The sequence below is a fragment of the Cydia strobilella genome, chromosome 21 (assembly GCF_947568885.1).
Source record: "Cydia strobilella chromosome 21, ilCydStro3.1, whole genome shotgun sequence".
NCBI classification, from domain to species: Eukaryota; Metazoa; Arthropoda; class Insecta; order Lepidoptera; family Tortricidae; genus Cydia; species Cydia strobilella.
Window position 1 is genome coordinate 12,573,320 of NC_086061.1, and position 27,286 is coordinate 12,600,605.

General features: G+C 37.2%; 1 protein-coding gene across 1 annotated transcript; it reads left to right on the forward strand.

The window, feature by feature from the left end:
• Positions 1–888: 888 nt before the first annotated feature.
• Positions 889–26,944, forward strand: LOC134751161 (myrosinase 1-like). The gene is made up of 12 exons (XM_063686529.1): positions 889–965; positions 4,125–4,240; positions 6,520–6,667; positions 7,540–7,706; positions 12,361–12,518; positions 12,952–13,051; positions 15,209–15,297; positions 18,209–18,356; positions 19,405–19,568; positions 21,726–21,875; positions 23,803–23,891; positions 26,146–26,944. The coding sequence occupies exons 1-12, from the start codon at positions 943–945 to the stop codon at positions 26,276–26,278; spliced, it is 1,485 nt and encodes a 494-aa protein (XP_063542599.1). The 5' UTR covers positions 889–942; the 3' UTR covers positions 26,279–26,944.
• Positions 26,945–27,286: the final 342 nt, after the last annotated feature.

A 27,286-nucleotide genomic window follows, 5' to 3' on the forward strand; every position in this document is an offset into this window, starting at 1 on the left:
CTTTTGATCACTTTACTAACCGTAGTTCCGCTGCTCGCCGTCGGATACCTCTAGTAGTACTATCTTTTCCATAGCGATTCGTATTCTTTTTGGGGTATCTACTTTAGTTCTAACGCTCGCCACTGGATGGCGTTAGTAGTACTAGATTTTTTCTAAACAAATCTGTTTTTGGCCCAGTGAGCGGCTGGCAGAGAATGCCTAAAGGTAATCAAGACCAATTTTTAGGGTTCCGTACCCAAAGGATAATAAAAAACCGGCCAAGTGCGAGTCGGACTCGCGCACCCAGGGTTCCGTACTTTTTAGTATTTGTTGTTATAGCGGCAACAGAAATAAATCATCTGTGAAAATTTCAACTGTCTAGCTATCACGGTTCATGAGATACAGCCTGGTGACAGACAGACGGACGGACAGCGGAGTCTTAGTAATAGGGTCCCGTTTTTAACCCTTTGGTTACGGAACTAAAAATGGAACCATATTACTACTAAGACTCCGCTGTCCATCTATCTGTCTATCTATCACCAGGCTGTATCTTATGAACCGTGATAGCTAGACACTAGACAGTTGAAATTTTCACAGATGATGTATTTCTGTTGCCGCTATAACAACAAATACTAAAACAGTATAAAATAAATATTTAAGTAGGGCTCCCATACAACAAACGTGATTTTTTGCGTAATAGTACGGAACGCTCCGTGCGCGAGTCCGACTCGCACTTGGCCGGTTTTCGCTATTATGAATTAATTCCATTTAGCTAGTATAAGCGGTCATTAAAATCTAAAATGACTTGAGTATGAGATCAGAAGTATCAGAACTAATATCCGCGAAGATATAAACTTATAACTAATCTACGTGTAATTGTTCAGATTTACCGTGGATTAATAACATAATGCAGTTGCAGGTGAATGTTTATTTTACTTGCAGCAACTTGCAGTCAGTTGCAAAATGTGTTCCCGAGCAGTTGTCATGTGAGTTTCCCATAATATATTTTATCGTAAAAAAATAAAGAACCATTTATTTACATACAAGATATATACAGTGGTACTACGTAAACGAAATTAATAACTAGCTTAAATCTAAAATGTGGTATTTTCTATAAAAAAAGACCTTATTGTCGATGGCGCTTACGCCATTATAAACGATGCTCCGATATAAATACAATGCCGCGCGACGCTGTGCGGCGTAAGCGCTATCGACAATAAGGCCCCTTTTCATAGAAAATGCCCCAAATAGGCCCTTGAGGCGTTGTACCAAGGATGCTGGCGGCATTTCCTCGCTGTATCGCAATGCTGATACGTGCGAGGAAGCCGCCAGCTCTTCGGGCAACAGTTACGTCAACCAGACGCTTCGCGATTTCTGCAAACAAAATATTTGCTATGACAGTACCGCGCTATCCTATTATATCCTCTTTGCCTGTAAGTGAAGTTCGATTCTAATTATATTAGCTGCACATATTTTGAAATGATTTGTAGTATAGGCGTTACCACGCAGCCCTTTTGACCATGACTTTTAGAGTAAAAATAAAACAGTTACTTTCGCATTTATCGAAGCCACCCGAAGCGTTCCAATAAAGGTCTCCGGGCAAAATGCTTTGGCGCAGGGGTCGGAAACCGGTATTTGCTCCATACAAAAATACCGGTATTATTACGTTCTTTTTCGTTCTTTTGTTTATAATTTCATTTTTAATGGGACGTTTTAATAATGCAAAATTGTTTACTAAATACACGATTCAGTCCTACGTAATAAGCATAATAAAATTCAAAATATTGGGCTATTTCGGGGTTTTTGAAAAATACCGGTTCCGAGCCCTGCTTTGGCGATTCTCAACCGATTCTCGTGATATTTTGTAACCAGATTCTATGTTTTTTTTGTCGATCCAGTTTTTTTGGAAATTTTAAAAAAGTGTGTAAAGCTCACTGTGATAATGACTCACAGAACTAAGTATTTTTAATTTTTTAGGGCACCTAAAGGGTAATAACGGAACCCTAAAGTAAAGTAAATATTTATTTTAGTAAAGACTTTTTTGCCCATGAAATAAAACTATGAAAAACGGATTATATCGCGTATATTGAATTTATAATACATCCCGACGTTTCGAACCCTTTACAGCGTTCGTGGTCAACGGGTGACTGAGGAAAAATTACAAAGTGCAAAAATACCCACATACTAAAATAATGAACAATCATAGACTATAAACTTTAAGGCTGGTTGTACATGCAAAATCGGTTCATAAGGCTAGTTATACACTACAATTATTTTCAAGTAAAGATATATATATATATACGCGATAAAAAAACTTTTTTGCCGTTTTTTGCGTAATGGTACGGAACCCTTCGTGCGCGAGTTCGACTCGCACTTGCCGGTTTTTCTAAGCTTATCGCGAGCTCTACAGCTCACAGAGTCACTAGTAAATATTATTAGTTGGTAACTAGGTATTAAAAATGTTTAATTAGCAATTTCAGTCATAAAATATACATCTGTGTAAATAGTGCATAATATTAAGTCCCCGGCAAGCTCGGCCGAATTTCACCTTCTCACAATACAAACGGAGTTTCGTTGTCATTTTAAAACTACGTGTTGGATTGTAATGAAATTTTGCACGTATTTTATTTATTTTTAAACTTTATTGCACATTAAAAAGAGTACAACAGGCGGACTTAATGCCATTATAGGCAGTCTCTACCAGTCAACCCTAGAGCAAAACAGAAAAGCGTCAAGATGGGTGCAGAGAAATAAACAAAAAAACCGGCCAAGTGCGAGTCGGACTCGCGCACGAAGGGTTCCGTACCATTACGGAAAAAACCAGCAAAGAAATCACGTCTATTGTATGGGAGCCCCACTTAAATATTTATATTGTTCTGTTTTTAATATTTGTTGTTATAACAGCAACAGAAATACATCATCTGTGAAAATTTCAACGCTAGCTATCACGGTTCATGAGATACAACCTGGTGACAGACAGACGGACAGTGGAGTCTTAGTAATAGGGTCCCGTTTTTACCCTTTGGGTACGCAACCCTCAAAACATAACTTTTGAGGGAAGTAATATTTCTACATAAATTGGAGCTTGCGCGGAGCTTGGATTGTCAGAGGGAGCGAATTCCAGAGACAGATTGCTTGTACGGCGGTATATCTAGACGTAATTAGTTTATATACCTCCAGTTTATAAAACAAACGAAATAGAGCAAAAGCAAGTTTTGTATGAAAACCTTAAATTCGCTGTATTTTTAAACTTTGGTATGTGAAGCTACATAAACTAATTACAGACATAGCTATACCTCATCACTAGACTTATATTGACCGGGATATAGACCGTGATTACCTTTTGTATTATTTATTAGCTCCCGATATTTCGACGCAGTCACCCGTGAACATGATGCATGTAACTGCGTCGAAATATCGGGAGCTCATAAATAATATAACAGATAATCACGGTCTATATCCCGGTCAATATAAGTATAGATATACCTTATCCTATTGTAAGTACAAAGTTTCAAAGCAAACTGGCTAGTCGTTTTTAAATGAGAGCGGAACTACGTTTGTATGGAGAACCGAGCTTGCCGTAGACTCTTAATTAAGCAGTAGAGATGTGAACTACCCAACTGGCAAATTATGTCGTTAGAAAGGCACCATTACGTTTCTCTTTCAGCTATTTGGTCGAGAGATAGCTGTGTAAATGGTCGAAAGAAGGATCCGACGACGTTCTCTCGACGCGATTTGGGCGCACTTCTTTCAGCTTTTTAGTTGAAAGAATATCGTAAGAGTGTCATTGAATAGCCAAATAGTTGAAAGATAGTCATCAGAATCGCTTTCATTCGACTTATTTATCGTAAGATAGCAGCTCGGTTGCAATCACTCGACTTATTTATCGTAAGATAGTCATCAGAATCTCTTTCATTCGACTTATTTATCGTAAAATAGCTACCGCGTGACGGCCGGGTTGTCAAATTTAATTGGAGTGACAGAAAATAAAAGTAAAATCACACAACATACCTTTGTTTCATTTTACGCCAGCCATAATGATATTAGGTAACTTTGACGACACTAAGTCGTAGGTCTTACTTTCACGTGCGGAATTAAATTTGCTAGTTGGGTATTCGCCGTGTATGACTCTTCTATGCTATTAGTGTTCTAGCGTTGACTCGCGCGCTGGAGGTGGCGTGCCTGAAGAACTTTCCTCCAGGATTCCGTTTTGGGGCCGCGTCAGCCGCCTACCAGATAGAAGGAGGCTGGAATGTCAGTGGTAAGTGTTATTTAATTTAATACCAATGAGGAAAGCGTTATTTCCGCGGTATTTCCGGACCGATACGACCTCCATATCTTTAAGAATAGAGCTTACTTCCATCTCAAAGGCTGGCAATTTAACTCAATGATACCTTTGTCTTCGCATATTATTTATATATATAATAAGTAGATTTTATTAGATTTTCAAGTCTATTTAATTGATTTAGGTACCTTCCGTCTGTTCATACAAGACTTCACGCCTATAAATCACATTAATTTAATGTATTACTAAGTAGTAACCTCTTTGGTAGTAAATTTAAAGCGCAAATGCTAATAAAATGTATTTTTAATTATGTCATGGCAAAATGACGCACTTGGATTTTATGCATATAGAAAACCCACCATTACAATAACAATTAATAATCTGTAAAATTTAAAAATGTATAAATAAATACTTATATTTAGTTTATTTATTTATTTAATAGGCTATGAGTCCGTCTAAGTAAGTGTGTATAGGTATCAATTTTTTTTTTGAATACAGTTGCTCAAAAAGTGCTTCTTTTCGTGGCTGTTTAGCGTGCGGAAAATTGGTTTTCGCGAACTAGTGCTTTTTACTTTTCCAATTTTTTTAAATTTTTACTTGTTCCAAATCATGACTACTTATTGATGAGTGTTAATATTAGTTTCTTTTAAACGTCCTAATCAACATAAAAACCTACTGTTAATGTAAGAATACGAAAAATATGCATATTTCATATTTTATTACTTACCTCTTCATCATTATAAGTATTATAACACGTTTATTTTTTAATGTTGAAAAACCGTTCTTAATATGTTGTCTGAATGGAACAGAACGCCTGTCAAAGAAGAGGCGTATTTTCTTACTGCAAGAATGTTTTAAGTTTCCAAAGGCAACACTCGATATTGTTTTTATAAATATATGATACACAAACAATCGTAAATAACGATATTTAGGTAATAATAGTACAATGTTTTAATATTTACAATTGTTTCTATCTTATAGAACATGCATTTGAAAAAAAAAATCATTGAAGTTGGTTCAATAATAATAACAATATCTATTCTAGTCGAATAAAAGCTAGAAAAACACCTCTTCATAATGTCAATGTCAATGATGTCAGTGTCACAGAATTAATAATATAAAAGTTTCGAATTCCATTCCTTACTTGTTGCTTTTCTTATTTTTTCGCAACTGTATTAAAAAACGTCGTTCGATACACGTGCGGATATGTCATTCTTCACTCGTCCCGAGTCTTGCCACTCGCCTACGGCTCGTGGCAAGATATCTCGGTACTCGTGTAGTAATGACATACTTTCCGCACTAGCATCGAAATGTACTATTTGATTTAGGTACCTTCCGTCAGTTCATACGTGACTCCACGCCTATAGATCACATTAATTTAATGTATCCATGTCTTAACCAACTTTACTACCAAATAAAACTCTTATGCTCGAGTCAGAAGTGCCATATAGACTATCAAACGTTGAAAAGAGTAAGGTTGTAGTGTTGCATATGAAGTTGTAATACACAGATTATACTCGACGGGTAGAAATGTTTTTGGCAAAAAAAATCATTTTTCGTACAAGCTTTTATGGCTGACTGTACTTTTCTTTCCACAGACAACTAATACTCATCGAGACAATTCTAAAAACCCCAAACACAATTAGGTTGCGTTGTTTTATCACAGAGTTCCTATGACCACTTCCTGTCTCCATCATCAGATCAGCTCGATGGTACCATAATATTGCATTGTCACCCGACCTACATATTATGTATGCAAATTTTGTCAGCTTCATCGGAAACCGGGAAGTGGGTCAAATTTAACTTGCAAGATTTGACCCTTACAAACATGTTACATACATATTACATACATACTTACATAGGTACAGTCAGCTGCAGAGAAAGGGCACCCCCCCTGCATACAAAGTTTTGTAAATTACAACCCGGTCACAATATCTGTGCACCTCGCTGGAATGTGGCGCCTCTCCCGCTTCCCCTGTCACCTCTCCGCGCACTCCCCGGTGCGACAGTACGGTTAGCATCTTCGTTGCCGCTACACCTCCACATTTCTCGAAAAAACTTTTTTTCACACCGTACCCAGACCGCCGATATGACGTCACGAGGTCAGGTGCACAGATATTGTGACCGGGTTGTAGTATGGACGTGGGGTACCTTTTCTCTGCAGCTGACTGTACATTGCAAGTTAAATAAAAGCTTGTGGAAATACTATTTGATGGTAGCTTTTTAACCTCTTTACCGTTTCGTCTGTTTGCTAGATAAAGGAGAAAGCATCTGGGACCACATCGTCCACACCCGACCAGGCTTCGTTGCCGACCTCAGCACGGGCGACGAGGCCTGCGACTCATACCACCTTTGGGAGGAAGACCTAAAGATCCTAGAGGAGTTAGGGGTGGACTTCTACAGGTACACAAACACCCACACCCACACACGCAATACAAAATAATAATAGCTAATAAAATAGCTTTAAAATACATGTTACAAGATTAGAACGGCTACCATGAGTTGACACTTTGACGATTACGCTTGCGAATGCGTGAACTCGATCGCATCAATATATCGGTGCGAGCGAGATGGACTGCGATCGAATTCACAAGGGTCAACTCATGGTAGCCGTTCTAATCTTACCTGTAGAAGATATGCAGAATTGGGTTATGAATGGGGAGTGATGGGATGAAAGGGGGGTGAGATGGGATTTTAGGGCTACTGCTACAAAAATAATGTAAATCTAATTTAAAATGGAGCTATAGTAATACTCATAATAATAAAAAAACGATCCAACAATCTTTCAAAATCACCTTTGTATGAAAACCCATCTCACCCCAATTACGAGGGACTACGGGGTGAGGTGGGATTTCCTGTTTATCGTCAAAGTTATGAAATGGAACTACCCAAAATAAAATAAAAACTAAAATACAAACGTCCGGAACACTTATTATATACACCATTCAGTTTGCATATGTAAAAATAAAATGTTATCGTGGTTTGAATGTCAGTTTTGCTCCTACTCACCCCATTTCACAATTCACGGTATACCAATGCTTGATAGGTTAGCGAAATAGCTAACCTCGAACTATGACATATAACCGATTATATGAGGCATTTTCTATGAAAAGGGACCTTATTGTCGATGGCGCTTACGCCGCACAGCGTCGCGCGGCATTGTATTTATATCGGAGCATCGTTTATAATGGCGTAAGCGCCATCGACAATAAGGTCCCTTTTCATAGAAAAAACCACATATACATATCAAGTACCATGTTAAAATAAATCTATAGGTTCTCCATTAGCTGGCCCCGTCTCCTCCCGAACGGTTTTTCTAACCACATTAGCGAAGATGGCTGCCGCTACTATAGCGCCCTCATCGATGGCCTACTTGCCCGGGGCATAGCCCCTGTAGTGACCCTCTACCATTGGGATTTGCCGCAGAACCTTCAGAACCTTGGTACGTTCTTATTTCTTTTCTCAATAATAATTACTAGTCATAAAGACAGCAAGACCGTTTAATTTTGTGTCAAAATACGTAAAAAAACTGACACTGATGTTATTATTCTGTATAAGGTCATTAACAACATTATCGACGCCCCTGAGTTATTAAAATCTATTTCCTTTAGAGTACCCCGTCGTTGTGAGCGAGCATGTAGAAAGAAGAACCTCTTTTATATTCCTCGTAGTCGAACTTCATACGCGAGAAACGGTTTCATTAGAAGAGCTTGCAGGATGTATGATAATACATTTCAAAATTTAGATATTTTCAATAACAAGTTTTGTACCTTCAAACGCCTGACCTTGAAGTGTATTAATAGGCTTTAACAGGCTTTAATTAGAAAATTTACTTTAATTGCACTTTTGTTTTGTTTACAATTTATCCATTTTTGTTTTATTTTCCATTCTTGTTTTTATTTTTGTTAAAATGAAAGAGTATTGTTGTAACATTGTTTTGACGACTTGGAATTTCTATTTCTAGTCTAATTTAGTATTTATATAAGTCACATGGTTTTCATACTATTTTTTAGGATACTGTAGGTCTATAAGTCTATTACCCTATATTGTAACAACTTATTAATATAAGAGACTGTTTGTTTCTAAAAAAAAAAAAAAAACAGGCCAAGTGCGAGTCGGACTCGCGCACCGAGGGTTCCGTACTTTTTTTACTTATCTGTGAAAATTTCAACTGTCTAGCTATCACGGTTCATGAGATACAGCCTGGAGACAGCCAGACGGACAGCGGAGTCTTAGTAATAGGGTCCCGTTTTTACCCTTTGGGTACGGAACCCTAAAAACGGACAAGAGCGATTCGGACTCGCCCACCGAGGGTTCCGTACTTTTTAGTATTTGTTGTTATAGCGGCAACAGAAATACATCATCTGTGAAAATTTCAACTTTCTAGCTATCACGGTTTATGAGATACAGCCTGGTGATAGACAGACGGACAGACGGACAGCGGAGCGGTTTTATCCGATATCGGATATTAGATAGGGGTAAAATGTATAAAATATTTGTTTTTTTCTGTATCTATTTATCCATATCTTGATGCCATATGGCATCATTGGTGGCGTTCGATTCGACATTTTGGATTCGCGTTTCCCGGTAGGTCCTCTGTAAAAAAAAGAAATGCATTTATTTCAGACGAATAAATGTCCATAGTTTGTTAGTACGAAAAAATACTTAAAAATAATACAAAAAAGGTACAGTATGTATAAGTTACTCTATGGTTTACTAAAAAGGCTAGTGCTGCACTCTGGGGGCAGAACATTGCAGTACTAGAGTCAAGAGTCAAAATATTCCGCGCCGGACCAATATTATGGACGTCCGCTTTCTCATACAATTTGGTGGTGCGGAGCAATCCGCGCGGACGGTCCGCGTGCCACTAAAATCAGCCTTAGAATGTAACAAAGTGGCCACAAAAGCAATAATACACGGTCACTTTATGCAGGATTTATAAACAAAGTGATTACTTTTGATTACTCTGGAGTGCCGTTATTTTATTACATTAGTTTAGTCATAGAGTAACTTATACTAGAGCGGTACTGTCATAGTAAATTTTGTAACCCCAGTAAATTCACTGCCATCTGTCGACACACTTTAAAACTAAAAATGAAGATTTATAAAAATACGATAAAATGTATTTAAATATCGATAAATGATTTTTTTTATTTGCATTAATTATTTTTATGATATTGACCCATGTTCTTTCACTGATATGCGTTAAAATTGTTAAATAACAAACGAAACCGTCAACGCCATCTATACGACTGTAGGCCAAAACTAGGCTCTGAACGAGAATCAAAATTTCTTGATTTTCGAGCCACGTTTTTTCCTTAGACTGTATCCATCTATTACGGAGTTATATCTATCTTTGGTTTAGTCATAGGTGCACTTATCGCAGTTGTATGGTTGCCTTGTATAGGTATTAACTATGGTTACTAAATTAGCATTGTAATTACTCAGTTTTAGAATTTATTATGGAACGGTACGTTTTACAATCATGATAAAGTAATAAAAATAATGGTAGTTAATTTGTTTATCCATTAATTGACTGAGAGCCTTGATTAGTTTTACAATGTAGGTACTTACCTGTTATAATATACATTTATTGCATGTTGTGCACTTCATATAATAAATGAAGGGTACACGGAAAGAACATGTCTAGTCGCTTAAGTAACATTTTGAGTAATCGCGGTTTTAAAATTTGGAACCATGTCAAAATGTATGGTAATTCCGTGAGGTCTTTTTTAACTAAAAAATAAAGTTGTGTTACATATACCTATTATACAGTGGTAGCAAAAGATATAACTAATAGTTCATTAAGAGCTCTACATTTTTAAATGAAAATCTCATTTTCCAGTAAAAGTGACTAGACATGTTCTTTCCGTGTACCCTTCAAATACTTATATCGGAAATATACGAAATATCACAACTAATAACATATTTACTACAAAATTAAAAATGCTTTTAATTCAGAAAGCCTTCTACGTAAGAACTATTATATGTGGTATTTTCTATGAAAAGGGACCTTATTGTCGATGGCGCTTACGCCGCACTGCGTCGCGCGGCAGTGTATTTATAAGAACATATACGAATTCAAGACACGGTCTCAATGCAACCCTCGCCATACCAAAAGATCCCTTGATATAGTACCGAATGTGTACAGGCTGAAACTTTCAAAACGCTTGCCAAATGCAATGGGCTGTGAACTTTACAATAAACTACCTTACCATGTAAAGAATATCGAAAGTGAGAGTTCTTTTCGTATACGCCTGAAAACGCTGCTATTATCTCGCACACTGTATAGCGTTAAAGAATACCTCACAAATGACTACTCTAAATTTGACGTCGATTTAAAGAAAAAATAGTGTAAGTAGGTAAATATAATTTGTCCTTAGTTTAAGTTCAAATAAATTGTAAAGTACATGTACTTATATAATTATGAATATTATGATGTTTGACGATAATTATTTAAAATACGTATAAGTTTGTGATACAAATTTGTATTGTGTTTTTATAATGAATAAACAAATTCTATTCTATTCTATTCTATCGGAGCATCGTTTATAATGGCGTAAGCGCCATCGACAATAAGGTCCCTTTTCATAGAAAATACCACATATAATCCGTGCTACTACTCTGTTTTAGAATTCCTGAAAGACCAGCATCTATAATGGCAATAGTTATTTGTGCAACAAGAGAGGAAAGTTGTTTTTTCTTGCGAGTGTTTATTTTGAGTCCCGAGAAAGCGAAAGATTCTATAATTGAAACACGAGCGAAGAGTTTGATTCTAAGTTAGAATCTTGAGCGTAGCGAGGGACTCAAAAACACGAGATGTAAAATAACTGCTCTCGTGTTGCACATATAATTTTTCACCTCAGTAGTGAGAACATATTAAAAAGGTTGAAATGTATTTCTAGTTACACAGAATAATACAGAAAAAAAAGGATGAAGTGGCAGTTCATGGCCTTCCCTAAATAAAAAAGCTACTTTGTTTCACTCCCTGGAGTGAGGAAAGTCGCACTTTGGTCACTTCCTGGAGTGAAGAAAGTCGCACTTTCCTCACTCCAGGAGTGACGAAAGTAGGCTTGTTCGAGCTGCTGAGGTGAAAAATTGTTATCCACCCCATTGCATTGGTTTTAAGAAGTATTTTTTCCCCTCACTAGCTCGGAAAGTTGTCTTTTATCCTTCAATACAAGCGGGGAAAAACGCGTTTTATCCACTAGTGGGGAAAGTAATTTGACCTTGGATGGAGCGTGTTTAAGTAGCTTGACAGATAACAAAACGTAAATCGTTTATGATAATGATTCATTCGATATTAATTATCATTAAATAAATGGTTTGAGAATCTAATGAAAAATACCAAATTTAGCTTTATTTAATGATTTTAAGTCATAAACCTTAAAATTCCATAAGAAACGTTTGTTTTTTTATAATGATGTTAAATATAATTCTGAACGCACAAGTTGAGTCGATGCGATTTCAAAACGCATCGTTGACATTTCATACGTCAGAAATGTCAACATTGTCAACAAATTTTTTACTAAAAAACTTTTCTCACCGACTCGCGTAAAAATACACAACTTCCAGAGTTTTCTGTTATAATATCGTAAAGAAATGAGTGAATCCAGTGATGAAGATGATCTAACGCCTGTGGATGTTGCATTTTCCTCGCTATAGTGAGGTGAAAAGTTTTGTGTTATACACGGGCGCAAATGTATTTTACTTCTCGTGTGTTGAAACACTCGCTACGCTCAGGATTCTATTTTAGAACCACTCGCTTCGCTCGTGGTTCACCTATAGAATCCTTTCGCTTGCTCGTGTTTCAATTCTACACTCGCGGGTAAAATACAACTTTGCACCCTTGTATAACAAATAACTATTAAGAATATACGTGCCCTGTCAGGGTCCTTGTGAAACTTTAATCATCTGTAACAACATAATGTACAGTCGCCATCAGAACACAAATATCTGAACACGACTCTATTATCAAGGCGCTAGGTGCGTGTTCAGATATTTTTGAGCACCTCGGCCGCTCCGATATATCTGATGGCGACTGTACCATGGTTTGCAATAAACTTTTATGATTTATGAAAAATATGTGTATCCAGGAGGCTGGACGAACCCCCTCGTAGTAGAATGGTTTGCTGACTACGCTCGTGTGGCCTTCTTCCTCTTCGCTGACCGCGTCAACACCTGGATTACCATCAACGAGCCATGTTTCGTCTGTGACGGCGCCTACAGGGACATTATCGCTCCGGGGTTGAAGGTGAACCACTATTATTATACTCTTTATTTATTATTTTTCTTATGTTAGTGTTTTTATAATATGGATATAAAAGTAAAATACAAAAACACTTACAAAACAATACAAAATACATAATATTACCCAATACCCAATACCCAATAATACCCAACACCTACATATGTAACCCAATATTCATATGCAAATAAAATCATTCATATTGTCTTCGGTTAACGCGATAGTTACTCATGCAATAAAACTATGAAAACGGATTATATCGCGTATATTGAATTTATAATACATCAGTCAGTCACCCGTTGACCACGAACGCTGTAAAGGGTTCGAAACGTCGGGATGTATTATAAATTCAATATACGCGATATAATCCGTTTTCATAGTTTTATTTTATTGTTCCCTAGTTGAGTTTAGCTTGTGTTTATTGAAGCTTCGTTTTCAGGACCACGAGATAGGAGCGCTGTTGTGTACGAAACACGTCCTGCTCGCGCATGCTGTGGCATACAGGATATATGATGAGGAATATAAACCTATATATGGCGGTAAGTTGCAGCGAGTGGCATAACGTGAAGTACCACGGGCGAAGACGCTTGGCGTTTTCTAAAATCATCATCTTCCTCGCGTTGTCCCGGCATTTTTGCCACGGCTGATGGGAGCCTGGGGTCCGCTTGGCAACTAATCCCAAGAATTGGCGTAGGCACTAGTTTTTACGAAAGCGACTGCCATCAGACCTTCCAACCCAGAGAGGAAACTACGCCTTAGTATTAGTCCGGTTTCCTCACGATGTTTTCCTTCACCGAAAAGCGACTGGTAAATATCAAATGATATTTCGTACATAAGTTCCGAAGAACTCATTGGTACGAGCCGGGGTTTGAAAACGCGACCTCCGGATTGAAAGTCGCACGCTCTTACCGCTAGGCCATCAGCGCTTCAGCGCTATAGGGCGTTTTCTAAAATAATATTGAAAACCTGATTCTCACAGATCCTGGTGTTTTTGGGTTCTTTCAACTCAGAATCACTAGCATATTCAATCCTGATGAAAAAAAAAACCGGCCAAGTGCGAGTCGGACTCGCGTACTAAGGGTTCCGTACCATTATGCAAAAAACGACAAAAAAATCACGTTTGTTGTATGGGAGCCCCACTTAAACTGTCTGTCCGTCTGTCACCAGGCTGTATTTCACGAATAGACAGTTGAAATTTTCACAGATGATGTATTTCTGTTGCCGCTATAACAACAAATACTAAAAACAGAATAAAATAGAGATTTAAGTGGGCCGTACAACAAACGTTATTTTATTGCCGGTTTTTTGCGTAATGGTACGGAACCCTTCGTGCGCGAGGCCCTCGCACTTGGCCGGTTTTTAAATGAGTGCGTAATTTCAAATTTTAAATTATATGGCGGCGGCAAGCTTTGTGTGACTTTAACATATGTGGTATTTTCCATAAAAAGGGACCTTATTGTCGATGGCGCTTACGCCATTATAAACGATGCTCCGATATAAATACAATGCCGCGCGACGCTGTGCGGCGTAAGCGCCATCGACAATAAGGTCCCTTTTCATAGAAAATGTATATATATAAGTTTATTTTATATTCTAGATTACAGGTTTTAATTATTTACGTTTGTAATAATTGAACCATAATTTACTTTCTGTTCATAGTGTTCGTTTGTCTATCTTGATCTGTTTATTGTTTCATTCTCAATTGCTCAAAGGTTGACTGGAAGATATCCCTTATAGGGATAAGTCCGCCTTTGTACATTGTATATATTTATGTTCTTTTATTGTGTTTGTAATCTGTCTTATGTACAATAAAGTGTTTACATACATACATACATACATACAAAATGCCCCATATATTTTCCGAAGGGTGCGCGACAGCCGCCACAGTCTCCTGGCCGTCGTGGCTGGGAGATGGGACAGTGCAATAATTAGGCACTGGACCTCCCAACATATTAGTTTAGGTACTAATATAGTAATTTAAGTATATTTGTAACTAACAAAACATGTTTTTTTTAATCTATGTTGAAAGTCCTCGCTTTCATAAATATTGATTACTGAATATAAAATATTAATTAAATATATATTTATATATATATATAAGTACGATCTATTTATGTATTATTAAATTTCTTTAAGGGGCCCACTGACTATCAGTCCGCCGGACGATATCGGCCTGTCAGTTGTTCGGAACTGTCAAATTTTTGTTCTAACCAAAGATAGATATAACTCCGTAATAGATGGATACAGTCTAAGGAAAAAACGTGCCTCGAAAATCACGAAAATTTGATTCTCGTTCAGAGGGCGCTACTAGTTTTGGCCAACTGTCGTATAGATGGCGTTGACGGTTTCGTTGGTTATTTAACAATTTTAACGCATATCAGTGAAAGAACATGGGTCAAAATCATAAAAATAATTAATGCAAATAAAAAAAACACATTTATCCATATTTAAATACATTTTATCGTATTTTTATAAATCTTCATTTTTAGTTTTAAAGTGTGTCGACAGATGGCAGTGAATTAACTGGGGTTACAAAATTTACTATGACAGTACCGCTCTAGTATAAGTAACTATGGTTCTAACTGACAGGCCGATATCGTCCGGCGGACTGATAGTTAGTGGGCCCCTTTAGTGTGTTTATTATTTTGTACAAAACATGGATTGTATCGTCCGAAATAAATGTTTTTTTTTGGCAGGCGAAGTATCTATCACGAATCAGGAGTTTTGGTTGGAGCCGAAAACAGAAGCTGACTTGGAGTTGACTCTATTGGCCAGAGAATATGCTGTAAGTCTACCTATAGGACAAATATCATACAATTTTACATACAGCGAACTTATACGTTTAAGGCGAAAAATCTCCTTATATGATCATGTTTTTCTAAGAGGCGTTGATATTCGTAGACGTAGAAAAAATATATGTAGTTCTTGACTATATTATCTTTAACAAAATAGCTTCCGATACACGAATTATGACACTTCGCTCGATACAATTAATTCCCAAAGTAACCTCTAACTCGGACTTTTAATCCTACTTTACTCGGTTATTTATTATGTGATACTATAAACAAAAAAAGAAGAAAAAACAATCTTAACATAAATAGTAATTTCATAGCTTTAGAATTTCGATATTGTAAGGTAACGTTTTTAAAATAAATAAAAACCGATAAAATTCGATCAAGATTGACACTTGGCGCGTATGTTCTTTCCCGTTCTTTCTTGGGAAATGTGACAAAGACAGCGGCAAACCGATGGAACGGCCTTAAGACCAGGCGCCCGTTTATCAAAAGCTTGTAACTTGTAATAAGTGAAGTCTCTTTCTAACAAAAGCTGTCAAAAAGTGAGTTCCGCTTGCATTACAAGCTACAAGCTTTTGATAAACAGGGCTCTGGCCGCGTAGCCAACACGCTAATCGCTAACGCTCCGTAGCGATCGAAACGCAACTGTCACTGTCGCACTATTATGGAAGAGTGATAGAGAGACACAAAGCGTTTCGTTGTCGAAGCGATAGCGATTGTCACCTTGGCTAGGCCGGCTGTGCCCTGAGGGGCCGAAACCGAAATTTGCAAATTGCGGGGATCTTTCTCTTTTACTCCAATGAAAGCGCAATTAGAAAGACAGACAGATGCCCGCAATTTGCGAACTTCGATTTTTCGCGGTTATAGCCCTGTTTATCAAAAGCTTGTAGCTTGTAATGCAAGCGGAACTCACTTTTTGACAGCTTTTGTTAGAAAGGGACTTCCACTTGTATAACAAGCTACGAGCTTTTGAGAAACGGGCCTCTGCTGCTAGAAAATCACCGAGTAATTTCTTTACTAACGGAAATAAGTACAATAAGTACCAAACGCCAAAAGTCCATTCCACCGCATAAAATACAACTTTCTCATCATACTTCCATACTAATATTATATATGCAAAAGTGTGTCTGTCTGTCTGTTACCTATTATCGCTTAAGCCGGTGAACCGATTTAGTTGAAATTTGGTAGAGAAATGAGTCCCGGGGAAGGACATACGGTAGTTTTTATCCCAGAAGTCATCCTTTAAGGGGGTGAAAAGGGGGATGGAAGTTTATATGGGGAATCGATAAAAAGCAGATTGGATAAAAAATAAGCTACCCAAATTACTATAGCTTCACGCAGACGAAGTCGCGGACAAAAGCTAGTCGAAGAATAAATAGAGCTTTTACGAACTGGTGTGGTCAAATAGTTATTTGTTATACAAGGGTGCAAAGTTGTATTTTACCCGCGAGTGTGGAATTGAAACACGAGCAAGCGAAAGGATTCTATAGTTGAACCACGAGCGAAGCGAGTGGTTCTAAAATAGAATCCTGAGCGTAGCAAGTGTTTCAACATACGAGAAGTAAAATACATTTGCACCCGTGTGTAACACAAAACTTTTCCCCTCACTATAGCGAGGAAAGTGCAACATCCACAGGCGTTAGATCATCTTCATCACTGGAATCACTCATTTTTTTACGATATTATAACAGAAAACACTAGAAATTCTGATTTTTACGTGAGTCTGTGAGAAGAACAATAAAAAATTTGTTGACAATGTTGACATTTCTGTTCTGACGTATGAAATGTCAACGATGCGTTTTGAAATTGCATCGACTCAACTTGTGCGTTCAGAATTATATTTAACATCATTACAAAAAATCTAACGTTTCTTATGGAATTTTAAGGTTTATGACTTAAAATTATTAAATAAAGCTAAATTTGGTATTTTTTATTAGATTCTCAAACCATTTATTTAATGATAATTTATATCGAACGAACCATTATCATGAGCGTTTTACGCATGGAGACTGTATAAAGGAGCCAAATCTCTATGTATGAAAAGTGACCATCAAAAAACAGTAATTAGGCGGCGCCACCATGCACCGAAATACTACCAAAAACAACCTACGTAATTTGGTCGGGTTATTTGTTGCCTTATATGGTTCATGTTATACTCATGTCCCAGAGCCTAACTAGCGCCACCGGAGAGATTAGGAACTATTATTTAAAGCTTAACGCGGTCAGTTTTACAACAATTCTGCCATAAGAGATTGCGATCCTTTCTATACCATCCATAGTTTTACGTTTTGTTATCTGTCAAGCTACTTAAACACGCTCCATCCAAGGTCAAATTACTTTCCCCACTAGTGGATAAAATGCGTTTTTCCCCGCTTGTTTTAAAGGATAATGGACGGCTTTCCGAGCTAGTGAGGGGAAAATAATATTATCACCTCAGCAGCTCGAATAAGGCTACTTTCGTCACTCCCTGGAGTATAAGGAAAGTGCGACTTTCCTCACTCCAGGGAGTGAAAAGAAGTAGCTTTTTAATTTAGTGAAGGGTAATGAACTGCCACTTCATACTTCTATTACAAATTCGTTTTTTTTTCCTGTATTATTTTGTATAATTCGAAATACATTTTAACCTTTAATATGTTCTCACTACTGAGGTGAAAAATTATATTTGTCACACGTGAGCAAAGTTATTTTACATCTCGTGTTTTTAAGTCCCTCGCTACGCTCAAGATTCTAACTTAGAATCACTCGCTTCGCACGCGATTCAATTATAGAATCTTTCGCTTTCTCGGAACTCAAAATCAACACTCGCAAGAAAAACCAACTTTCCTCTCTTGTTGCACAAATAACTATTACCTATTTACAACGTAGGTTTCTAATCTAAAAAAAAATCTTGTTTAAATTCAGTTCAGCCGCTACACTTACCCCATTTTTTCCGCGGAGGGGGGCTGGCCGCCCACTCTGAAAGCGTACATGGCACGGAAGAGTGAGCAGGAGGGATACCCACGCTCCAGGCTACCTGCTCTTACACCTGAGGAGATCCAGATGATAAAAGGTAATCTTTTACCTTAAAAAAAACTACCTTTTTCCGAGATCCCCATCCTCATGATGGGGATCTCGGAAACGGCTCTAACGATTTCGATGTTTTACTTAAGTACAGTCCAGGTAAAATGTTACCCTTTGACGGCCGCAAAAATATGTGACATTCTCTTATGGCTGTACAAATAAGTTTTGTCAGATATTATTGCGGCCTTCGTTGTGTAACATATTATTGCAGGTAAATGTACTTAAAGATTTACTCACTTACTATATAATTTGCTATATGGGGGTTTTCGGGGCGAAAAATCGATCTAGCTAGTTCTTATCTTTGGGAAAACGCGAATTTTTGTGTTTTTATATGTATTTCGAGCTATTCGCACAATGTATCCTACAACGTTTTACGGGTCTCTATTATTTGACATAATTATTCATAATGTAATGATTGTCATATTATCATTAGTCATAATTTGGTTTTTCTCAGAAACGCGTAACTTTTCAGGATTGCCATAAAACAAACCTAACCTAACCTATCTATAGGATAACCTGAGGGAAATTCTGAAAAGTTAACGGTTTCAGAATTATGACTAATGATAATATGACAATCATTACGTTATGACTTTCAATAATTATGTCAAACAAAGGGACCCCCGTTTTACAGTACATAATGAACCTTAAAATTTTCGTAATAGTTACGTAATGTGCTAATTATCGCACTAGTGCGGTAAAGTAGTACCATTTTACTGTAAAATAATAACTTTTGTAACAATTTTTATTTTGTAATTTTTATTGTGAACTATATATATAAATAATTATTTAAATAATAACTTAAATACTTACCTACATAGAAAACATTCATAACTTAGGAAGCAGGAGGGTATTTGTGACGTTTTCAATAAATAGGTACCACATTGTCGCTTACCATAAGGACGAAAATTGCTTGTATCTATACGTACAACCTGTCAGAGCGTCCTTATGGCGATTCACAATGTGGTACCTTTTGCTTGAAAACGACACATTCTATTTTCAAAGATTGATTCGATTGATGATAGTAAGTTTGATCGCAGGTTCGTTCGATTTCTTCGCGCTCAACCACTACACGTCACGCACAGTGCGCGCACTAAAGCCCGGCGAGCAGCCCGGACACTACATGTTCGAGAGTGTTGAAGAGGTCGGCGCTGTGCTGGAGAGCAAGGAACAGTGGGCCAGCGACGGGTCAGAGTGGCTTAAGGTTAGTGTAGTGCTTTTGTTCAAGCCGTTCATTGTATTGCGAAAAGGAAAGTGCGACTTTCCTCACTCCAAGGAGTGAAACAAAGTAGCTTTTTAATTTAGTGAAGGCCATGAGCTGCCACTTCATACTTTTATTACAATTTTTTTTTGTTTCTTTGTATTATTCTGTGTAGTTCGAAATACATTTTAGCCTTTAATATGTTCTCATTACTGAGGTAAAAAATTATGTGTGCAACACGAGAGCAAAGTTATTTTACATCTCGTGTTCTTGAGTCTCTCGCTACGCTCAAGATTCTAACTTAGAATCTTTCGCTTTCTCGGTACTCAAAATAAACACACGCAAGAAAAAACAACTTTCCTCTCTTGTTGCACAAATAACTATAGCCACCGTGTATTGGTCATACTGAGCAACTTTTATGAGACCAACCCCAAAAAAAAACCGGCCAAGTGCGAGTCGGACTCGTGCACCGAGGGTTCCGTACTTTTTAGTATTTGTTGTTATAGCGGCAACTGTGAAAATTTCAACTGTCTAGCTATCACGGTTCATGAGATACAGCCTGGTGACAGGCAGACATAACAGTGGTACACGTAAACGAAATTAATAACTAAGCTTAAATCTAAAATAGGCCCTAGAGGCATTGTACAGTCGAGTTCATAAATATGTATACATTTCTTCACCTTAATTCAATGCAATGAGGTGAAAAAATGTATACATATTTATGAACTCGACTATACCAAGGATGCTGGCGGCATTTCCTCGCTGTATCGCAATGCTGATACTGTTAACGGGTCTAACGGGTTTATATTAAAAATAACTCCAAATGTAAAAGTATATGTTTAATCTTTCTTGTGGAAAATGAGTAAGTGACGTTTGACATGCAAAAGCACAAAAGAAGCTACATTAACTTTTATATATAAACTGCCAGCATCCGCGGAGGTGTGCTTTCTTGTGAACGGATACGTTGTGCGAGGAAGCCGCCACGCCGCCAGCTCTTCGGTCACCAATTTATTTATCGAACAAACTATCGTGAGACATTTATTATTTATTTTATTTATTTAATAAAATACAGAGTATTCATACAATAATCATAGCCCGGCAAAACTCAATAATGAGTTTGACTGTGGGGTCATCAGTCTCTAGTTACATATGTACTTAACTTAATTTTATAGTAGTGCAATTACTACAAAATATTGAGGTAGTGTATTTTTAACATAGATTTAAATTTAGACTTCTTATTTTCACATCTTATGACTTCGGGCAAACTATTAAGCAAATATGGTATTCTTTTCCTAAGGGTTCTATCCCCGTAGTAGTTATTAATTCTAGGAACGCATCGTTTGCCTGAAGTCACAGCCTTTGTGATGTAAGTGTGATTAACTGGTGTTAATGCATCCTCTGAGCTAAGCTCCTGCCGGCCATGGTTATTGATCGCAAGTAGGTATTTATGTTTTAAACTGACAGGTAAGATGTTGCAAATTTTGAATAGAAGTCTGTAGTTACCTTTACATTTGAGTTTAGTTTTATGGTTAACAAGTAGTTTTAAAAATCTGATCTGCATATTTTCTAATTTATCGATATTGGTCTTAGTTGTGAGTCCATAGCTGTCAAGAGCATAGCTCAGTATTGAATCTACAAGTGACATGTATAAACATCTAAGTGTGCTAATAGGAACTTTAAATTTTAAGTGAAAGAATTTACCTAATAAAACTCTAAATTTTTTCATAAATCACCGAGACATATTCCAAAATATTTAGATGAGAACGGTTTCACTCACTTGTATTTTTAGTCGCTTTTGGCGACATGTGCACGACGTACAACCGCCGCGGACAGTCGTGCCTGAGGAAGGATTCCCAAAGAATCCGAAACATGTCGCCAAAAGCGACTAAAAATACAAGTCAATTTATTTATATTTTGTATTATTATCTTACCTTCTTCCGATGAGGGGTTCTTGTCCGCAAACTAAATTTTTGTTATAAGATTATAATATCAAATTACTTAATAATATATGTGAAAAATTTACTTATTTAAATTGACATACTAAAAATACATAAAATTATATAAATGCTTTACTGTAACGAAACTGACTTATTTAATGTAATTAACTTGGACTCGAAATAAAAGGCTTTTTTATTTTATTTATTTATTATTATCTTATAGGTGAATCCAGAAGGGCTCCGGCACAACCTGAACTTGACGCGTCAGCTGTACGGCGACGTGAGGATTCTTATCACCGAAAACGGGTGCTCCAGCGCGGACACCCTCAATGATACGGGGCGGGTCAGCTACATCCGCGATTATTTGGAACAGGTAAAAGATAAGATAACATATACGGGGCTCGGCATCTCCCCCGAGCCCTCTTACATCACAACGACAACGAAGACAGCGAAGAAGAAGACGACAACACAACACACATCGGATGATGCCAACACATAGGCCTATAGGCAGCCTAAGCTGCCGGTCGCCTTCACTGCGGCCCCGAAACCTGGCCCCGCTCAAACGGTATCCCCAGGCGGTAAGGGTCGTGGGGTTGGATAACGGCTGGTAGTGATAAAGCTGGCTTACACCAGATTGCACAGCCGTCCCCACAAGTGAACGACCACCCCACAAGGTGGGGTGCGACACTACACAGGCTCCACAGCAGGGATGCGGAAGAGCCCCCCACACGCTCCCAAAAGGGTATCGAGAAGGAAACACTAACTAATATGCCCATAAGCTTAATGTGAAAGACAAAATAGTTGCGGACACAAAAGTCGCTCTCGTGCGCGCATCACAACCATAGTCCCCAGCCGATTTACTCGTCGTAAAGAGAAATAAATCGCCTGGCGACTATTAAATTGCTCGTGCGCACATACCCTTACTTTTGATCCAACTTCAGAATGGTCATTTCAAGTGGACGATTTTCCATTTGTACCTAATGACAGTAAACCTATAGTACATACATGCATACATACATATAATCACGCCTATTTCCCGGAGGGGTAGGCAGAGACCACGGATTTCCACTTGCTACGATCCTGACATACCTCTTTCGCTTCCTTCACTTTCATAACATATGACCTATGGTATACAAGCTGCTCTGTTTGTTCGGGAAAATTCAAATCTATTCACATTAAAACAAGACAAGGAAAACACTAGAACACAATATAGAAATAAACTGCAATTACCAAAGACTAACCTAGAGATGTGTAAAAACAGTCCCCAATATAAATGTATTTTAATCACAATAGTTATTTGTTATACAAGGGTGCAAAGTTGTATTTTACCCGCGAGTGTGGAATTGAAACACGAGCAAGCGAAAGGATTCTATAGTCGAACCACGAGCGAAGCGAGTGGTTCTAAAATAGAATCCTGAGCGTAGCAAGTGTTTCAACACACGAGAAGTAAAATACATTTGCACCCGTGTGTAACACAAAACTTTTCACCTCACTATAGCGAGGAAAGTGCAACATCCACAGGCGTTAGATCATCTTCATCACTGAAATCACTAATTTTTTTACGATATTATAACAAAAAACTGGAAATTCTGTATTTTTACGTGAGAAGTTTTTAAGTAAAAATTTTGTTGACAATGTTGACATTTCTGACGTATGAAATGTCAATGATGCGTTTTGAAATTGCATCGACTCAACTTGTGCGTTCAGAATTATATTTAACATCATTATTAAAAAACAAACGTTTCTTATGGAACTTTAAGGTTTATGACATAAAATCATTAAATAAAGCTAAATTTGGTATTTTTTATTAGATTCACAAACCATTTGTTTAATGATAATTAATATCAAACGAATCATTATTATGAGCGTTTTACGTTTTGTTATCTGTCAAGCTACTTAAACACGCTCCAACCAAGGTTAAAATACTTTCCCCACTAGTGGATAAAATGCGTTTTTCCCCGCTTGTTTTTAAGGATAAAAGACGGCTTTCTGAGCTAGTGAGGCGAAAATGTTATTATTCGGTCAAGGATTTTCTTAATGACGATAGTTTATAAATTTTTTTTTGTAATATATTATTAATTGTTATTTATAAATGGAAAGACTTGTATAGTTTAGTTTTTAAGTTAATGTTGTTTGCCCTTACAGGGTGTCATGGTCTGACTTGTATTTTATTGAATAACTGCTTAATTTACTATGACATGACTTTACAACGAAATAAATGAAATGAAATGAAATTTTATATTATACCCTGAAAATACATGGGTGACTATGTGACTATAGCTGAATCTGTATTATTTCAGGTACTTCTATCCATAGAGGATGGAATAAAAGTGATTGGCTACACGGCTTGGTCACTCATGGATAATTTCGAATGGCGAGATGGATACCAGTAAGTAAACAATACTTTTTCATTTCTCATGCTCTGAAAGAGGGTCATTGTTGTTCTAAAAGGTGTGCAGAAAATGATACGTGTCTGCACTAGAGCATTTTACGTTCGAAGTACGATATTTTTATTTTTTTTACGATACGCAATTGAAATTTGAGTTTAAATGGATTTGTTATACAATTTCCATTCTAATATTTGACTCTCCATTCCATAAATAACGATACTTTTGCCTGAATTGTTAATTGAAAGTACCCTCAAGAAATACTATAAAAATGTATACTTGTCATGTTTTAAAAAAAACACATGCATTTTACTTTCCTTGTATTCGAAATGAAAAGTAGAGTGTTTAACTCGGGTGAAAGGCATCATTTCTGCCTCGGACTATTGGCGCTCTCACTGCGTTCGAGCACCAAAATACCTCGGCAGAAATGAGTGCCTTTCATCCCTTGGTTAACAATCTACTATTTCCTCTCACTAGCTCGGAAAGCCGTCTTATAAAACAAGCGGAGAAAAACGCATTTTATCCACTAGCGGGGAAAGTAATTTGACCTTGGATGGAGCGTGTTTAGGTAGCTTTTGACAGAAAACAAAACGTAAAACGCTCATAATAATGGTGCGTTCGATATTAATCATGATTAAATAAATGGTTTGAGAATTTAATAAAAAATACCAAATTTAGCTTTATTTAATTATTTTAAGGCATAAACCTTAAATTCCATAAGAAACATTTGTTTTTTTAAATGATGTTGAATGTAATTCTGAACGCATAAGTTGAGTCGATGCAATTTCAAAACGCATCGTCAATTCGTCAGAAATGTCAACATTGTCAACAAAAATTTTCTCACCGACTCCGACACGTAAAAATACACAACTTCCAGAGTTTTCTGTTATAATATCGTATAATCGTAAAAAAATGCGTGATTCCAGTTGATGAAGATGATCTAACGCCTGTGGATGTTGCACTTTCCTCGCTATAGTGAGGGGAAAAGTTTTGTGTTACACACGGGTGCAAATGTATTTTACTTCTCGTGTGTTGAAACACTTGCTACGCTCAGGATTCTATTTTAGAACTACTCGCTTCGCTCGTGGTTCAACTATAGAATCCTTTCGCTTGCTCGTGTTTCAATTCCACACTCGCGGGTAAAATACAACTTTGCACCCTTGTATAACAAATAACTATTTCTACGAGTCATCTAAAATACTACTTTTTCAACTATAAAACCAAAATAATTGAGTAAATACTTATTATTTATCTCAGAGTAGTACAAAATACATCAACGCGTGCATAATATGTGACGTTTTCAACCAAAAGGTACCACATTGTCGCTTGCCGATAAGGTTGATTTCAAATTAATGCTATATGGAAATAACGCTTTATTGACAACCGACAATAAGTACCCTTTTGATTGAGAATGGCACATATGTATGTGAATACCTACTTATTACCCATGAAATAGTCGCGCGTTGGTGTCTTTTCTACTGGACCGCGGCGCCACGTGATTGGTCAAGTTCACTATATTTACTTAGTTATATGAAAACTACGGAATTACAGTTTGGTATATGAAATCTTAATTTGTGGTATTTTCTATAAAAAGGGACCTTATTGTCGATGGCGCTTACGCCATAATAAACAATGCTCCGATATAAATACAATGCCTATAGTAAATAGTTATTTGTGCAACAAGAGAGGAAAGGTGGTTTTTCTTGCGAGTGTTTATTTTGAGTCCCGAGAAAGCTAGAGATTCTATAATTGAATCACGAGCGGTGCGAGTGATTCTAAGTTAGAATCTTGAGCGTAGCGAGGGACTCAAAAACACGAGATGTAAAATAACTTTGCTCTCGTGTGACACATATAATTTTTCACCTCAGTAGTAAGAAACATATTAAAGGTTATAATGTATTTCGAATTACACAGAATAAAAAAAAAAGAATTTGTAATAAACGTATGAAGTGGCAGTTTATGGCCTTCACTAAATTAAAAAGCTACTTTGTTTCACTCCCTGGAGTGAGGAAAGTCGCACTTTTCTCACTCCAGGGAGTGACGAAAGTAGGCTTGTTCGAGCTGCTGTGGTGAAAAATAAGTTGTTATCTCCATCCCTTTGCATTCTTGTTATGACCATCCCGTTTCCTTATTACCAACACCGTACATCCCTGGTAGCATTTATACGTCATTATGACGTCCGTTACGTCATTATTATGTATAATTGACGTCATAATGACGCCACTTTCCTACCTGGGAGTCCATATTTGCTTACAGGACTCGTTTCGGTCTGCACGCCGTGGACTTCACCGACCCGCGGCGCACGCGCACCGCTAAAGCGTCAGCCAAGTACTACAGAAACGTCATGCGTTCCCGCTCGTTACACGTAGATCATAAGATCGAACTATAAGCTTAAGTGTGTGTATATGTGACTGTTTGTGTTCTAAATAAACTGAAAAAAAAAGACCCCGGCAAGCTCGGTTTTTTTTATTTTATTTTCCATACAAACGTAGTTCCGCTCTCATTTTAAAACGACTAGCTAGATTGCTCTGAAACTTTGTACTTACAATAGCATAAGGTATATCTATGTCTGTAATTAGTTTATGTAGCTTCAGAATTCAGATACCATAGTTAAAAAAAATAAAGCGAATTTAAGTTTTTCATACAAAACTTGTTTTTGCTCTATTTCGTTTGTTTTATAAACTGGAGCTATAAAAACTAATTTCAGACCTAGATATACCTCATGTGATTGTATGTGCAAAGTTTTATTACAATCCAACACGTAGTTTTAAAATGAGAGCGGAACTACGTTTGTATGGGAAGGTACAATTCGGCCGAGCTCGCCAGGGACTCTCAAGGCCTAGTGGGTTCAGAGCACGGGGTCCCTTTGTTTGACATAATTATTGAAAGTCATAATGTAAAGATTGTCATATTATCATTAGTGATAATTCTGAAACTATTAACTTTTCAGGATTTTCCTCGGGTTATCCTATAGATAGGTTAGGTTAGGTTAGGTTTGTTTTATGGCAATCCTGAAAAGTTACGCGTTTCTGAGAAAAACCAAATTATGACTAATGACAATATGACAATCATTACATTATGACTTTCAATAATTATGTCAAACAATAGAGACCCTCAGAGGACCTACCGCGAACACCGTAGTTTAAAAATTGCGGGCATTTTTTTTTTAAATTAAATGTATTTACAGTACATATGGTGCTATATCACCATGTTTTTTTTTAACTTAGTCCAGCACTAACGGTGGGTGCGTGATAGTGATCCCAGGTAGCAAAGTGACGTCAGCGACGTACAAGTGACGTCATTTGTAGGTCATAATGATGTAACGGACGTCACAATGACGTATAAAATAGTATAAATGCTACCTGGGATCAAAATCTCGATCAACGTTAAACCAAAG

What these genes read in the sequence shown, in the direction of transcription:
- LOC134751161 (XM_063686529.1), top strand. Translation starts at nt 943, where the DNA reads ATGTGTTCCCGAGCAGTTGTCAT. An exon ending in TGTTCCCGAGCAGTTGTCAT is followed by an intron (nt 966 to 4,124) that starts GTGAGTTTCCCA and finishes CTATGCTATTAG; the next exon opens with TGTTCTAGCGTTGACTCGCG. An exon ending in TTAGGGGTGGACTTCTACAG is followed by an intron (nt 6,668 to 7,539) that starts GTACACAAACAC and finishes ATAAATCTATAG; the next exon opens with GTTCTCCATTAGCTGGCCCC.